We start from the raw sequence: 17,756 nt of genomic DNA, 5'->3' as shown, positions 1-17,756 counted from the left end.
TGATTTAGAGGGATGAGATGTGAAACTGAGTTAATGCTTATTTTGATGAGAATTTAGGTGTGGGGTTAATGCTGGAACGGGTGAAGAATTTGGGGAATGTTGGGATGGGATGGACATATCTTGCACATGAGATAGATAGGAATATTGGGGGATCAGAAGCCAATTACACTGGGTATGTCTGCCAGAAACTGTGAAGATGACCTTAAGAGGACACTCAGGATTAGGGTAGCCCCTAAATCTAATGAGTGATATTATAAGGAGACAGACAGAAACATATACACCAGGAAGAATTTGAGACAGAGGAAGAGATTAAAGTGATGTAGTAATAAACCAAGGAACACCAAAGAATTCCTGGCAACCACCAGACATTAGGAGAGAGGCATGGAACAAATTCTCCCTCAGTCTCCAGAAGGAACCTCCACCTCCCACCCCCGACACCTTGATTTTGGCCCTCTGCCCTCCTGAACTACAAGAGAATATCTTGTTTTAAACCACCTGGTTTATGCTGCTTTGTCATGGCCGCCCCTAGAAACTAGTACAAATTTGTTACAGCAGCTCTAGGAAATTAATACAAGAGGCTTTCTGGCTTTTTCTCCATGAGCATCCAGTGGAGTTTTCCAGGGGCTGTGTGATGTCTGATATCGTGACAGACCAAATATAGAGCAGGAGGGAGAACCCAGCCGTGCTCTATTAAGCCAGGCAATGAAGAAATTTATAAAAATGTAAAACAATGTCTCATGAGTAATAAATTTTTGTTACGGAAAATAGTTATTATTCATTTAAAAAATCTGTTAATATATTGGCTTTATTATGGTTTTTACATAGAAATTTTTTTCTGTTTTAATTCCAATTTGGTAATTGTGATAGATAAGACCCATGTGAATGAAAGCTTTTCGGGATACTTAATAATTTTTAAGAATATATAAAGAATCTCGTGTCCAAAATGTTTGACAACCATAGGCTTAATTGTAAATTTTCCAGTCCAGAAGGACATCCCTGTGTTGCTGCTCGTGCTTTTTGGAAGGTCAGCTTAACACTGAAAACAGTGCTTAAACGAGCAAACTTTAGAATCACACTGAAGCAGATTAGATTTTTACATGATCTACTTAAGATTCTCTGAGCTTCACTCCTTATTTATAAAGCGGGAAAGATAACAGCTATCTTACTGCTAGTCTGAAGATTAGATATGATCAAGTATACATGGGAGTAGCTATTCTAATTATTGAAAACCAGTATTTCCATCCCACCAGATTAAGTGGCTTATTGGTTTCTGGCTATAAGAGAAGACCAAACATGAGGTCTAAGGCCTCACATTTGAATGGCTGAAGATCAAGTTCCCATTTGTACTTACTGGATTTAACGTTGAGAAATTTTACGGGACATGAAGACTCCAAGTGTAGAGGAAGAAATCGTAGAAGTCCTGTGGACCATGGGATTTTCTTTTCCCTGAGGAAAATCTTTGGGTCTGTTATCATAATTGCTACCTGCTAAAACTGGTAAAATACTCATTAAGGAATATGACTTTCATGACCAAATGATTTGTATATACAAACTCAGATTACATTTTAGAATCAGAACCTCCTCTCTAGCATCATTAGCTCAATTTTGGGTACTTTTCTATGCAATGTGAATCCTAGGCTTAGGGGATGTAGGATGGATATTGATTTCCTAGATTTCTCCTGTTGACCCAGTGTACGCTTCTCTGCTGACTGTGGCTAGTCCTTCTATGGGAGCCACCAGTCACCATAACCAGGTCCCAAATCACATCAACATCCAGGGATAGGGACAGATTTCGGGAAATGGGCTATGAATTCTCACTTTGACTTTAGAAGTAGATAAAAGATCTAATAAAACTCTCTTCCTCCTTTATCTGTGCCTAACTGATAGGTACCTTTAATCTATGAGCAGGAAATAGACGTTTTATTAGCATAAATGCAAAATGACTTAATTGCTATGACTGGCAGCAGGGATCAGGTAGTCTAAATAAGCATCCAATAATCTGTGATGAGGATATTAAGACTTGATTTAATTCCTGGAGGAAAAAACTTCTTATTCTTTGGTTATTTTCCTTCTATCACTACAGAAGAACCCTGCCACCAATATAGGGGGGGGGGGTGAAAAACCTCACATCCCCGGTGAGGTCTTCTCACTTTTATTAAATAGGAATCCTCCTTAACACTCCCTGTACCCTCTTTCCTACTTTTCATTTTTCTCTATTGTACTTAGCACCAGTATGGCCCATATTTTACTTATTTTGTATACAAACTCCCCCCCCCCCACCGAAATGTAAGCTACACGAGGGCAGGGATTTTTGTCTCTTGTTCACTGCCTAGAACAGTTCCTAGCAAATTAGAGACACTTACCTTTGAAACAAGTGGACAAATGAATTCAGCTCCATTTCTACTGTGAAATCAAGGTCCTTTGACACAAGTTCCCCTAAATTTCCCCTTCACCTCAGAATGTCTGGAATCTTAGCCATCTTTGCCGACTCCCTCACCAAGACCAACCCTTCATCTCTGTTCCTGATCATTCTTTTGCTCTTCTTTGGATATTGCTGCTTCAATTACATCTCATTCATATTATTTAACATTTCTCTCCTGATTCATTTCTTTCAGCCAAATCTAGAGATCTACTTGACATCTCTATAGCATCTGTCAACTATGTCCATATTTTTCTTGAAATTCTATGGCTTCTGAGATATTTCTTGGCTTTCTAATTTGCTTACTCTGTCTCCACTGCTTCCTCTTCTTCCTCCTACATACTAAACAGACCGCAATCTCTGCTCCTTTCCCTTATCTTCAGTTGTCACCTCTGTGTGTGATACTTAAAATGATTACATTTCCAGCTCTAACTCCTCAATCAAGATCCACACCTGCATATCCATGATTCTTTACTTGAGCCCAAAATCTTGGAGTGGAACTCTTATGTCCACTTACTTCCTTCTATCAATGGCTTCCACCTCAGATTTTACAGCATTACCCCCCGCCACTCCCCTGCCAAATGTCTTTTCACCCATGTCTCTCTTCCACTTTTGCCACATGATAGTTTCTGTCCTTATACTTGGCTTACTGAAGTGGCCTTCCAATGGCCCTTTGCAAATAGAAATTTGCAACCAGTTGCTCTTCTTCAACATATCCAGCATAGTAACACTGGATTCATTTTCTTAAAAAAAGATTTTTATTTATTTATTTGACGGACAGATCACAAGTAGGCAGAGAGGCAGGCAGAGAGAGAGGAAAGGAAGCAGGCTCCCTGCTGAGCAGAGAGCCTGATGCGAGGTTCCATCCCAGAACCCTGGGATCATGACCTGAGCCAAAGGCAGAGGCTTTAACCCACTGAGCCACCCAGGTGCCCTGGATTCATTTATATAAAAATATGCTGGATCAGAAATCTTCAGTGATTCACTCTTGCTTATATGATAAAGTTTAAGCAGGGATTCAGACTCTTCCACAATTTGATTCCAACCAACATCCCACTATGTTTCCTAATACTCCCTAAGTTCTCAACAAATGGAGCTTCCTACCTTTCCTGACACCTGGTGCTCTCTTATTGCTGTGGATTTGTTCATTTTAAGTCTCTTTTCATAAAAAGTTTTTGCATTTTTATAAGACCCAGCTCAAATACCAAATAGATGCATAACTACAACACAAAATACTATATGTTTCATGTCACTGGAGTACAAAATAATATAGGAATCAAATGGGAGCACTTTATTTCTGATTCTAGATTATGTAAGAAAATGAATCCCATTGTTCATATGTAATTTTTGCTCTATTTATAACTAAAATTGAGCTTTAAAGGATATTTGCTTCCACAGGTAAGAACAGAATATCATGCTCGGTCATTATCTCAATATTGTGCGAGATGTGTGTTGATCCCTTGGCCCCATCCTCTCCGACGGCCATGGCAAATAACTCCACCTTGAGTTCGGTCTGCAAACCAGCTGCCACCTATAGGACACAAGGTAGCTTTAGAGTCAGACATATCTGAGTTCACATCTTGGTTTTAACTTGAATTGGGGCTAGTTACACTCTCTAATCTTTTTTCTCATCTATATGTTTGGTGCTTTTGGATGATGGCATTTATAAAGTTATTTTGTGGGTTCGTTAGGTAGAGTTCCATTGAGCAAATGGGACCCAGGATAAATTGAGGGAGAAAACCAGATGCTATTTAGGAAGAGAATGTCGGTGTACTGTGGTGAACTGCAGGAAAACTTTTACAATGCGCATACTTGTGCTATTTCTTGAATGTTAGCAGTGAGTTCCTATGGGCATCCCTGCAGATAAAGGTAAATTTAAACCCCACAACTTCCCTGCCCTGCTTCTTGGTTTATAGTGTGCCTAATGGAGGACGTGTGATGTGACAAAGCCAGCAGAGGGAGACAGAATGAGTTTAAATGCCAAACTGCTTAGGTCTGAAAGCTACGTGGAAGAGGTCTGGACCAACAAAGAAGAAACCTGATATATAATGAAGAAGAAACACAGCAAGGAATGGGCTTCTTGCCTTGTTCCTTGAAGAGAACACTGGCCAGGAAAGAAAGAGCTGTTTGTGTTTCTAAGCTGCCTCTCCAGGAGGTAGGCTAAAAAGCAGACTTGAGAACAACTGTCTGGAAAAAATACACCAGAAACCACCACATGGAAAGCAATTAGATACAAGTACTTTTTTCTTCATAGTTTATAAATAATAGAACTGAAAAATGTTTCAACTTCTTCAACAATGTACTTATGAAGGTCTGCTAACTGGAGGGCATCCAACTTGCCATGTCTGAGGACCAGGCCCTTTGCCCTTCAGCCCAACAATGAGGGCAGGGCTAGGATGACACCACTCTGCACAAGGCAGCTGGCATCCTGCCCCCGCTCAGGTCTACCCGGACCCTGGGCATATTCATTCAGCGTTGGCAACTAAGCAGGCTGAACAGTGGTTAGATTTACATATGGAGGAGTCTATAGATTATATTTTTGCAGAGCCAAAACTGTCAAAAAGAAAATAACAATAATAATAATTTTAAAAAACCCTAACAGTAGAGAGTGAGCTTGAATACACGCTGAGTTTTTAGTACCTACAAAGGTTGATCCAACAGTCATTTTGACTTTTGGCATCACCCCTACTTTAAATGAAAAAAGTTTTCTAACTTCTCAGAACAGTGGAAGAAGAGCTTGCTTTGATTTTTGCTTTTACTTTATGTTCCAGAGTTTCTGGAATCTTGACACAGTTCAGTGATGAAATGTGACAGAGAGGTACTCATGAATTGGTGGAGCTAATCCCGAAGGATATTTCTGTTTGAAACTGCAGCCTGCAGACTACTGTGCTGTAGACCATAAGATATTAGGGCTGGAAACGGACTAAGAAATTATCAGGTCCAAGCAACTTCTTTTGCACATGAGGAAGGCAAGGTACAGAGGGTTAATTAACCAAAAGTATGACTGAGCTGCTGGTGGCACAATCATAACAAGAGGCCAACTGATTCTGCACCCTATCAAATGGACCCTTCTGGGTCAACGTACAATTGTGGCTGTTCTAAGGTCTTGGGACTCAGTGAACACTATATGCTTATTATGGAAGTGGATGCTGTTGCTCTGTATTCCCATGAGACTAAGCGTGTCCCTGTCTGTGATGAACAAGCATGTGTCTATCAGATGTCCTTACTTCATTCTGTCACTTAGTCATACATTTTGAATCCCCACTATGTACCCAGCTCTGGGAGCAACTTAGATATGTCTACTCATTTTTAACATCCCCTGTCCCCGGTCCCTATCAGTGGCGTTCAAACTTTGTTGAATGAAATGGAAGGAATGTGCCAAGAAATAAATGTTAAGATTTACAAGTGTGATTTTATTATGTTTTATATATTATTTTATATATTATATTTTGTCTATTTATATATTAATAAACTTTTGTTTACTTGATACTACATTTCTGAAATCATAACTTAAAGCAAGTAGCAATATACAGATTTTTTTTTTTGAAGCACCCCATTTTGGGGAATGTAGCAAATAAAATTAGAATAGGTTGACATTTTAAAATTGATATTTTCAGAACTCTGGAGAAATGAGGCAGCTGATGACTAATATATTACTATTTCTTAGAATATCATTAAATAAATTCTCTGGCAAGCAGTAAAAGAACAAACCAAATGTATAGAAAATACAAAAAATAGGGTATTTTTCCAAGAGATTTTTCATTTTGCAGAAGAATTTATTATAGGACACCTTTAGGTAATCAGCTTTCCAAATGCATGTCAAATCATATTTAATTTATAAAAAGGTATTTTTCATACAATTGTGCATAACTGTAGTATTGGGACAAATAAGTGAACTTCGGAAAAATTTCCACAGCTGGAAGTTTAACTGTTTACACATAGGATCTGTCTCACAGCGATTATGTGCAGTATGCAACATTAGCCATGCGGTATACCCATACCAGGAATCTTTTACTTATGATACTAGAAAAATTAGACTTATATATGATTTAAACCGAATGCATAGAATGATTTAAAAAACCCACTTTCCCAGAAACATGCACACATTCACACACGCAAACACGGACACACACAACAGACAGCTCATAGGACTTACAGGTCCGTGTTTGTAAGTCACTTTGAGTCCTGTGCTGGGTGGGGGCTGCTTCACCCTAAACCTACCAGGCAAAAAGATGGAAATAAGTTTAGGCCATAAGAAAAAAGCAATGAACCAACCGGGATGTTATAAAATCAGGAAGGTGTTAATATTTGCTACAAAGGAGTGGGACTGGGAGTGGGGGAGGTCCAGACCATTAGGAGAACAACCTAATCGCCACTTGGGAGAAGAATCTGGGGCTCATTTCACAACTGCCTTTCCAACAACAGTTTTCATCAGCGTCAAACAGACTCCAACCCCAGTTCCCACCCTTGGTTATTGGATGCTGTCGAGCCGCTCAGGGCAGACTGTCGTGAATGTTTGGCTGCCGTGTGCACTGCAGCGTGGCCACCGGCGTGAACACCGAGGCTGACTGCCAGATCATTAAGCTGAAGAATAAAGGCTCTTTTGGAAAGCACTGGAGCATGGGAGCCAGTCTTGCTCTGTCGTGGTATGGGGCTTGCATGTTTGGGCAGAGGAGAAACAGAAAAGGCTCAGAGAATGTTGGAGAACTTGAAAAGCCCCATGCTCACACGTGGTGCTTATTGATCTCTTTCCCTTCCTGTGGTTTGCGGGTTCTGCCTGAAGGTTAAAGACCTGGAGTAAATTAAAATGCCAGGGAAAGCCTACCTCCACGTTGACCTCAATCCTGCCGCTCCTACCATCGACTTTGCTGCCTGTGCTATAACGGCTGAATTTAACAAGCCAAGGAGGGAAATCCAAAAGCTAAAATTCTACACTGAGTAGACAGGATCTACGCGGATGAGTTTTATTAGTTTCAAGTTGATTCTCTATTTTCCCCCACCCACTCTGTTGGCAGCAACCGAAAAAACCAATAATGTCTGATCTGGTGGCCTGGTTGTTTCTGAGGAAACAGATATATTTCCTGAAGCTGGATATTTGCCTCAACTAAAATGGGATGTGGATCTTTTCAACTAGATGCCTCTGCAGTTGTGTTTCATCTGATTTCCAATCTTGAGTCCTTTCCAATCATAAATTGGAAGGACTTGCCACTTACAGCATAACTCTGAGCATAACACTGCAATTGAAATAAACATTTATTCCACTTTTTATGGGGGAAAACCCCCCACCTTATGCTCAAGTTTAATTACAAATAGAATAGGGGAGCTTTTGTAATTGGGAGTTTTCCTATATATATATACAGATATTGCCCCAATGGGAAGGACTGAATTCCCATAGGAAGCAGTGAGCACAGATTTGCTGATAAAGCAACATGTCCCAGGCGAACAGGTCCACAGGAGATATGAGGCCCAGCCTTGCTCTAGCCTACAAGATCTTAAAACATATTACCCTGATCCTTCATAATAGTCTCTAAGGTCTATCTCTACAAGTTCCACAATTCTATTGATCTGGAAAGGAAGGACTCTTTTTCTTGTCACTGAATGCCAGATCTAGGGTATTTTCAACTAGAAGGGCAGGTTGTGGGTTATGGTCAAGTCAGATCTTCAGAGGCAAAGGAACCCTAAAGACTCAGGTGATTTTTTCCCCCTTTTGGCCTCAGTTATGCAGAAATAAGGTAATGAAAACCACCTTTAGATCAGAGAGGGCAAACAGATGCCAGTTGATATTACAGTTGGTGGTGGATCTGAGAAACAGACTTTCAGGGTTTGTGCATTAGTTCCCGTAACACTGGTACAACTTCCCCTTCACTCTTCGCTACTGCAGATCAGTCCTGAGTTGCTTCTGCCAAAGTGTGAATAATGATAAATGGGAGGGCCGAGAAGGGCCCACGGCATCGTTGAGGCTTGATAAACACTGAGCTGATGAAGAATGAATGAATAAATGAAAGAGTAAATGATGGAATGAATGACGTGAAGATTCAGTAGTCAAGGTGTAATTAGAGTTCAGTTCAAATAAACCTTCACTGATGCAGGCATCTGAAGACAAGCCTAGGAGAAGGGGACCTGAGCAGACCTTCAGTGCCTTGGCCTCACCTGCAGAAGTCTACTCCCACGTTCTTGAGCTTCACGGTGGTGGCATAGGTGTGTCCCTCTTCCAGCACTCCAAAATTCACTGATGGCGGGAGAAGATGGAATCCAAAAGGGGATGAAGTCATGTTATTAATGGCAGCGCATGCAACAGAGGATGTTTTCACTCTTCCTCCAACTGAATCTTGCACCTTTGCATTAAGGAAACAGTAATCAAATCAAAGAAAAGGGTTTCTATGTTGTGTTCTCAAGATAAGATAAAGGTTCAAATGCTAGAGGAAAAGGACTGCTTGGCCATGGGAGGAAATGGGCTTTAACAATCTTGTGTAAACCTTACAAGAGCACGTAAGGAGGTATTTAAGGCTTTGTTTTATGGATAAAGAAGCCCAAGTTCAGAGGACTAGAAAGACTTCATTTGCTCAGGTGGTAAGAGGCAGAGTAAAGTTTCAAACTTGAGTTTGCCTGATCCTAAACTTTATGCTTTTGGTGCCAGTAATTACCAAACTTCAGCTTCCATCAGAATCAGCCAGGAGGCTGGTTAAGACCCAAATTGCTGACTCCACCCCCCCGGACTTTTTCAGTCAGTAAGTCTGGGATGGGGTCCATGAATTTGCCTTTGTAATAAATTTCCAGGCACTTCCAATGCTGCTTGTCTGGAAATCACACTTTGAGAATCACTGTCTATGCCCTTGTTATTCCCCAGATTGGCAGCATGGGGCTCACCTGGGAGCTTGCTGGAAATGGCAGGCTTTTGGGCCCCAGTCACTCAGAATCTGCATGCTAACAAGGTCCCCAGGGACTCTATCACGTTGTCGATTACGGACATTGCAATACATTCTGTGGTGGCCATGAACATGGTGTGGCCATGCAAGAATTGAAGGCAGATTCTCAAAACTGGATTGGTAGGCTGAAGGCAGGATTCCCAGCAGAGATGCAAGGGAACCTTTATCTTAGAGGCTGAGGAAGGAAGGAGGTTGGTGGTTTTGGAAAACTAAGAGAAACCCTTAATGGCTGAAGTGAGTAATGAGGGTAGAGATTAATTAATGAGGGTAGAGATTAATGAGGTAGAGAAGCAAACAGGGTTTGTTGTGATGCTGTCATTTGGATTTTATCCTGAGTCAGGAGAAGGGTGGCCAATGATCCCCTTATCCAGTAGTGTGTGTTAACCCAGCTCTCTGCAAAGAATGTTGATCAGTCTCATTTGCTGATTTCCATGGTGTGAGAACTCCTGCAGGCTGATTTCAAGCTACCAATGATTTTAGAGTTGGCTCATAAATTTCCTTTCCCAAGCCAGGTGAGCTGGCTCTCGGAAAGCGCAGCCTTAGCTCATCTCTGTGTGACCTGAATACCTTCATGGAAAGGTGATCTTGCACGTACAGTGAACAGCAGTTGCTGCTAGAAATCAGCAACTTCAAGGAGTCAGGATTACATCAGATGCCGACTGGCTCTGGGAACTTGGTTCCCACGTCTGTGTTACCTTTGTGAGAGGTTGAGACTTGGGCTTGGAACTCAGCAAGTAGTGCGGCAACCTCACTTTCTCTTTCCTTGCTTGTCCTGCGACATCCTGCAGCAGTGACTGGGTTGGAATTTTCACAGGCACACAGGATTCTGGGTCTGTTAGGAAGTTTAATTTGTGCCACATGGACATTTTATTCAAAGGCATCTGAGATCTTACCAGTTTATGACAACATAAACCAACTTGGAAAACGTCTCTCCTTTCCTTTATAAAGAACTTATTTAAAGGGATGGAGGCTTTTTATCAGTTCTTGTGTTATGTTTTTACATTTTACAAAGAGATTTTAACTTAACATCGATTTTCACAACACCCTTCTGAGATGGGCACCAGAGAGGCTTATTAGTATCACCATTTTTAAATAAATGAGAAAAAACAAATTCTGAGAAGTTGGGTGACCAGAACTCCTCAGGGTTCTTTCCATTAAATCAACAAGGTACAACACAATAAACGCTGACTCTAAAAGATCTCTTACAACCAATGGGAGAGAAATCGTAAGAATTTTTTTTGGTTCAACGACTGCATTTATGTTTGTAAAAAGTGGCTTGGTAATTACAGATAAATTAAGCCAGGGACTTAAATCCTCAGATCATTGAACTTGACGAAGGAGTGAGCAAAAGTAGGTAATTTACAGAGCTTCGGTTGTATGCATTTCTCCAAATATGCAGGAGGTTGAAACAAAAACAGTATTTTAAATTCTCATATTCAAATATCTTTTCACACCTTCCAATCATCAAGAGAGGCAAGGCAAGGAAGCCAATATTTGAGTGTCTACCATCTATAGATAAGCACAGCAGGTATGTTTTTACCCAGAGCATCTTACTTAATCCTAATCAAACCCTATGAGCTGAGGGTGAAGGCAGTTATGATTACTGTACGTTCAGCACTCTCCCCTTTGCCACCTCCACCCCAGCTCCTACCACACATACTTCTGGGGCCACCACATCTCTGGCCCCAGCCATCAAGATAGCATATGACACAGGCAAGGCCAATGCAGGCCCTTCACCAGGATATTCCTACAGAAGGCAGCAGGGATAATCCCAGTGTGCCTACTGAATTATGGATCTGGAAGAATCAAAATCTTGGCTCCCTTTTGTCAAGGTTCTTACCACATGGACATAGTCTATTCTTTGCAGGAGAGGATAAAAGCGAACAGGGACAAGTAGGGATGGGGCAAGATGAACGCCAGGGGAATGCCCAAAGAGAGGGGCAAGCAGACATAAAGGCCTTCCTGAAAAGCCAGAGCGCCTGGATCCAGTCATCCCTGGTCTGGCACCATATCCGACACACTGTGGTTTGCTTTTAAGCACCAAGAAATGTTCCCCAGCTCTGCTGAGTGAGTTTGAGTTTGATTTCACTCAGTTACAAATCAAAGCATCCTAACTAGTACAATAGCAGTATCTCTTTCTCTCTCTTCTTTCTTTCTTTCTTTCTTTCTTTCTTTCTTTCTTTCTTTCTACAAACAAGGAAACTGAAGTTAAATAGCTTGTCCAGGAAACGAAAAGAAGTGGCAGGACTGGAATGCACACTAAGTGAGTCAGCCTCCATCAGAAACATGCTCTTCCTACTAGCATGAGATAACAGAAAACCTATTTACTGGTCTCTGCCCCTGGTTCCTTGCACAGAACTCCTAAAACCTTAGGAATTTCCTAGATGATAAGAGTGCTAGGAACACCTTTCTTCCTAATATTCGGTCTTTGACCCAGGTTCCTGACACAGAGCTTGTAAATGTGTTGGACCTTCCTGGGCGATCACAGTGTCTTTGGATGTGATGAGGCTACTCTTGGTGGGCTCCTGGATGGTTTCGAGATGGGGGCCATTCACTAGAAAGACCAGATTAGAAGCTTGGGACTTCCACCCTCACCTCCATCCTCTAAGAAAGGGAGAGGAAATGGAGATTGAGTTAGTGATTGGTCATGCCTGTGTGGTTCATTCATCCATAAAATTCCTCCATAAAAATCCCCACAGCACAGCGTTCAGAGAGCTTCTGGGTTGGTGAACACATCCATGCCTGGAGGGTTTGCTCCCCAACTCCACAGGGAGAGATACTCCTGTGCTGGACCCTTCTAAACCTTGCCCTATGTACCTCTTCACCTGACTGTTCATCTGTGCCCTTTATCATATCCCTTATATAACAATGTACATTTTAATGTATTTTATTCTCTTTGGTCACCATTCCTGACATTGGCAACCATTTTAATGGCTCAACGTGTCTTTTTGTTTGTATTCTTACTATGAGCATACGACTTCTGTGACTGCATTTTACCAGTCTGATGGATTCTAATTAATTGCTCATACTGTTATTATTAATAGTAAATACAGATCCCGCATTAATCACGTCCCAGGCACTACTCCAAAAAGCACTTTACAGATACCCATTTAATCCTGACAACCCTGTGATGTGTATACCATCATTCCCTCTTTATAGGAGAGGAAATGGGAAGGGATAGAGGGGTTAGACAGTGTGCCCAAGGTTACACAGCTCTTCTCTAAAGAGCCAGAGAGAGTGGATTCTTAGACTCCACACCAGGCTGCTGGCCACAATACAGAAGCATGATCACCCTACTAAGCCAACCCCAGGCTTCAGCAGGGATTGGAGGAGTGGAGAAGAGTAGTAGAGGGGCTTGAAGTAGCTGATACAGAGGTACTTTAAAAGTGGAATTGGGATGGTCCTCTAGGTCATCTGACTACAACCTTGGAGTGTGGCTCCCTAAAGAAGCTGTCACAGTTCCCCATTTCTACGCTGAGCCAGACTGTGGTATCTATTCATAATAATGTGTTTTTTCCTTTCCCTCAGGGCATGGCTTTTTGTGCTTCCTCACTGAACATGTCTTCCCTGCAAGTGAAGCACATTTCTCTGCCCCACTGATATTGAGGTCTCTTATAGGACTTGAGCTGACCAGGGAGAGTAGGTAGGGGTAAGGGGCAGGCGGCTAGTCCTGAGCACAGGCTGTGAGCCACAGTGTGCATTTCCACTCACCTCTCTTGAGTTGCTCCCCTCCACCCTGAGAGCAGCTAGTCTCAGGGGGTGGGTACCTCCTTCCCTGTGGGAGCTGTGACACCCCCACTTTTCTCCTGCAGCCCTTGGGAGTGCTGGTAAAAGTTCAACAACTGTCTCTCTGGAGAAACACTGCCCTGGCTTGGACACTTTGCATATTTGCAATATTTGCTGATTGCTCGCCTGGCGGACTCAAGCTCTCAGTGTGGTGTCACTGAGTGTGGATTTGGGAGGAGATGTGCACACTCAGATCTCAGGGCCTCGTGGGGACCCCAGTGTGTCCACCCGCGGCCTGGAACAAAGGCAACTGCAGCCCACCTCCAAACCCCAAACGCCAAAAATGCTTGTTTTAAATTGCTATGAGATTTATACAGTTTTCTTGTAGCAAACGCCAACAAGTTCCTTTTTATTTTACAAAATCCAGACCTCCTCTGACTGACTCTATCAATGACCAAACAAGAACCACTAAACTATTTATGCTAGTTTGAAGTTCATTTCTACTATCAGGCTTTGGAACACATACATCCCCATACTTTTTTTTTTTTTTTGTATAAAATATTCTTTTCTCCTTCCTGCATCTGAAGGACAACATAATAAAATACAGAGAATGAGGAGTCAAAAAACTCACTTTCTTGCCCTCCCAGATTTGCTGTATGATTTTAGAGATTGCTTGCCTTCCTCTAGGCTTCAGTTTCCTCAAGTAAAATGAGGGTTGTCTCAGTGATCTTAAATCTTAAATCTTAAATCTTAAAACCTACGAAATCCAATTTTTTCTTCTAGGCCAGCTCTCTGATAGAGCTTTCCCCTACTCTCTTCCTACCCTGAACTTTTTAAATGGTATTGTTTAAATCAAAATGTGATCTACTACTTTTATCGAGTTGATTATTGTCTCTCATCTTGGAATCTCCGTGCCTAGGGATGTGATAGGTGCCCTCATTTCAAAGACTTTTTTCACTTCTTTAAAAATTCCCATTTCAGGGGCGCCTGGGTGGCTCAGTGGGTTAAGCCACTGCCTTCGGCTCGGGTCATGATCTCAGAGTCCTGAGATCGAGCCCCGCATCGGGCTCTCTGCTCAGCAGGGAGCCTGCTTCCTCCTCTCTCTCTGCCTGCCTCTCTGCCTATTTGTGATCTCTCTCTGTCAAATAAATAAATAAAATTAAAAAAAATTCCCATTTCAAGATGGGATCAGGAGGGAGACAAACTCACAAAACAAACTGAGGGTTGCTGGTGGGGAGGGTGTAGGGATAGGGTGTCTGGGTTATGGACATTAAGGAGTGTATGTGCTATGGTGAATGCTGTGAAATGTGTAAGCCTGATGATTCACAGACCTGTACCCTTGGGACCAATAATACATTATAAGTTAATTAAAAAAGTATCAAAACCCCTGTATCTTAGAAGCTCAAGCCATCAGACTGTATTCCTACACCGTCCCCACATACTTGCTATCTACTGACATCTCAATCATTCCCTGGATTCCCTGGAGATCTTGACACCCCAGACGGACTTCCAGTTCACCTCTTGGAGACATCAGCTAGACATCCCAATCAAAACCCTGTGCTTGGGGCACCTGGGTGGCTCAGTGGGTTAAGCCTCTGCCTTCAGCTCAGGTCATGATCCCAGGGTCCTGGGATCGAGCCCCGCATCGGGCTCTCTGCTCAGCGGGGAGCCTGCTTCCTCCTCTCTCTCTGCCTCCATCTCTGCCTACTTGTGATCTCTGTCTGTCAAATAAATAAATTAAATCTTTAAAAAAAAAAAAACAAAAAAAACCCCCCAAAAAACCCTGTGCTTCTCCACCCAGAAACTCCCATGGTCGAATCTCAACCTCACCAAAACCAAAAATGTCACCACTTTCAGAATTTGTTCCCACTTTCCTCTCTAAGTCATGACCTCCTAATCTAGTTCATTACCCCATAGTATCTAGTCCACAACATTTGACCTTGCTGAGACCTCTAATGAAATGAAACTGTCACCTGAAATAACCAGTCACCCCTTTCCTGTTTGGCTTTCCTGTTTCTCTGGAGTGGATTTTCTATCTTTATATTCACTCCTCTGCCATCAGACTTGCTCATCTGCCTCATATTCAACATGAAAACCCACCGGCCAGGGTATCCATATTCCTTCTCTCTCCTGTCACTGTGGATGAGGTGGCCTTTTCATATCCAAGATTAACTCTGTCACTCAGGGTTTGCCCCAAATGTCACATCCTCTCACCTACTATAGAACTTTGCTTTCCTGCAGTCAGCTCCCTCCTCCTACACTGTAAGTTCTCTCTTGCTACTGAATTATTGTTTGCAACTCAACATCCCCCATATGTCTAATTTTTTTTTTTTTCTTACATCTCTCCCTTGGACACCTATCTGCCTCCAGCTGCAATGCCATTTCTCTCGTCTTTTCAGCAAAACTCTTGGGGGAAGCTACACATTCCTGCTTCTGGTTCCTTTCAGCCATTCCATAAATAGCCCACAGCCCACTTGCATTGGCTTCAGGCCCCACCATGCCCTTAAGGTGCTTTTGCCCAAATCACTAGCGATCTCCATCTTACCCAGTCCCGTGGTTATTCCACATCTCACTGGGCCTTCTGGGGCACTTTGATCCACCGGAAACACTGATTTTCATGCTTCTGTTTTTCTCCAACCTCACTGGCTTCTTCTTCTTAGTAGCCTTTTGTGGCCCCTTCTCTGGCTGAATGTTACATTCTAAAGTTTGCTTTAGGGTTATGGTTCTTGAAGGGTGATCCTATACCAGCAACATCAGCGCCGCCTGAAACCTGTTACAGCTACACATTCCCAGCCTCAAGACTGGTCCCATGGTACTTACCCTGGGAACCACCCTTAGTTTCTCTTACCCTTCAGCCCCACATCCAGTGAACCAGTGAGTCCTGTTGGCTTTACCTCCAGAATATATGGTTCCAGTTCATTTGTTTCCCACCTTCTCTGCCTCCACTGCTCCGGCCAGGTCTCTGCTGGGGCTCACATGTCCTGCCTCAGTGGCTTCCTCCCCCACCACAGTTTCCACTTGTCTACTCCCCCTTCCCCACCATAAGCTATTATCCACACAGCTACCAGAGTAATCTTTTAAAAATACAGATGAGTCATGTTTCTACTCTGTTTAAAACCTTCCAGTGGTGTTTGGCTAAAAACTACACATAGACTAAAGCCCAAAAGTCCTTATGTGGCATCACACAGTCTTATCTCTACTCCTGTCTCTGACCTCACCTTTTGCCTCTTCCTTTGTCCATTTTCTTCTAGCTAAATGCCAGTTTTTCTGCTTCTTCTCCCCTAAGGGTCTTCATACTTGCTGTTCCCACTACTTGCACCATTCCCCTCCCCCAGGGTTTGCATGGTTGGCTCCTTCCTGTCATTCTGTTTGAGCTCAGATGTCCTTTACCAGAGGAGCCTTCTCACCCCCTAATAAAATGCTATCCCTCTCCCCAAGACACTCTCTATACATTATATGTGGTTTTACTCTGTGCAAGCAATCTGAATTTATCTAATTCATTTGTTTACTTACTATCTAGGTCTGTCCATAGTAGGCACAGCCCTATAAGACTTTAGCTTCTTAACTGTTGCATTTCTGCACCTAGAACATGCCTGGCAGACAGTAGGCATTGAGCAAATTATCCACTAAATGAATAAACTTTATACAAGAGATAACATTAAAGTCAGGAAGGCAAAAGGCAAATCCCTTAAGTTACCAAAATATGGCAAGATGCTTCCTCTATAAGAGGTAATTAAGACCTATTGGCAAACTTCCAGCTCACTTTCACTATGGGCCATGTCCACAGGCATGAAGAAGTGCAAATTCACCTACGTGATTTAAATTGATGTTTTTCTTTTTGCTGATCAACCATAAAGTTGAATTAACTTCAGTGAGATTGGTGTAATGTGATTCCCCTGTACAACAATTACTTTGTATTATTCCATACTTTAATTTCTGTTACCTCGATGAGATGATGTGCTGCATAAATACCCTATGTTTCTCTTCTAGCACCTGCAGACCAAGAAAGTACTGAAATGGCAGGTCAATCTGAGTCTAACTACCAAATTACTAGCTGCTTCAACAAAGCTACCAGGTTCCTGATCTTTAGTACATAAGGCAAACTCTCATATCCCTGGGGGATAAAATCAAATAAGGCAATAAATAAATAATAATATAAAATAAAACAATAGAATACAATAATAATATACAAAAACATATTTGCCATATTTTCCTTTTACTATGGGGCTTTCAGTAATTCTCAAAACATTTTTTGAGATACTTTGATGTGCTAAGAAGCCTTACAAAGTTCCTTAGATTCAGGATCTGTGACCCTTTAGAATTTTTTCTGTAACGACCAACCATACACTCAGCTCCCAGTGCCATATTCCTTAGTCCAAAAAGACTTAATGTTCAGTTTGGGGAATGAATAGAATAAAGCAAATGTCCACCATACCTTCAGTAGGTTTTTCTAAAGGTTCAGTTTGGTTCTGGCCAGCAGACTCCTTGATGTCCACAAAATTCTTTGGTTTTAGCAGACGCTGTGGGGATTGTGGGGATTCCTCCTCTGAATCTGGCTGGCCATCTAGAAAACCCCAAACAAATCTTATAAAGTGATACCTGGACAATGATGCAAGGACTACTGTTGTTTTTATTCTTTTTTACCATGAACAGGGTACTCCCACTACCCTTGCCTTTAGAAAGAT

General features: G+C 42.1%; 1 protein-coding gene and 1 long non-coding RNA gene across 2 annotated transcripts in view; one reads left to right on the top strand and one right to left on the bottom strand.

Annotated features, from left to right (window-relative positions):
• Positions 1-17,756, bottom strand: part of SPAG17 (sperm associated antigen 17) — a 221,863-nt gene that overhangs the window by 17,177 nt on the left and 186,930 nt on the right. Inside the window, exons 43-48 of the mRNA XM_082688009.1 lie at positions 17,507-17,635; positions 10,041-10,177; positions 8,570-8,754; positions 6,576-6,636; positions 3,806-3,950; positions 1,352-1,496 (exon numbers count right to left, since the gene is read on the bottom strand). Of these exons, the coding sequence (XP_082544135.1) occupies positions 1,357-1,496; positions 3,806-3,950; positions 6,576-6,636; positions 8,570-8,754; positions 10,041-10,177; positions 17,507-17,635 (797 nt within the window). The 3' untranslated portion in view covers positions 1,352-1,356. The remainder of the gene's footprint in view (positions 1-1,351; positions 1,497-3,805; positions 3,951-6,575; positions 6,637-8,569; positions 8,755-10,040; positions 10,178-17,506; positions 17,636-17,756) is intronic.
• LOC309842972 lies at positions 1,377-5,830 on the top strand. The gene is made up of 3 exons (XR_014299882.1): positions 1,377-1,463; positions 3,818-3,964; positions 4,336-5,830. It is a non-coding gene; the product is annotated as an uncharacterized lncRNA (long non-coding RNA).

The sequence above is a fragment of the Mustela nivalis genome (genome assembly GCF_964662115.1).
Source record: "Mustela nivalis genome assembly, chromosome: 10".
NCBI lineage: Eukaryota > Metazoa > Chordata > Mammalia > Carnivora > Mustelidae > Mustela > Mustela nivalis.
This window is presented reverse-complemented; position numbering and strand designations above follow the sequence as displayed.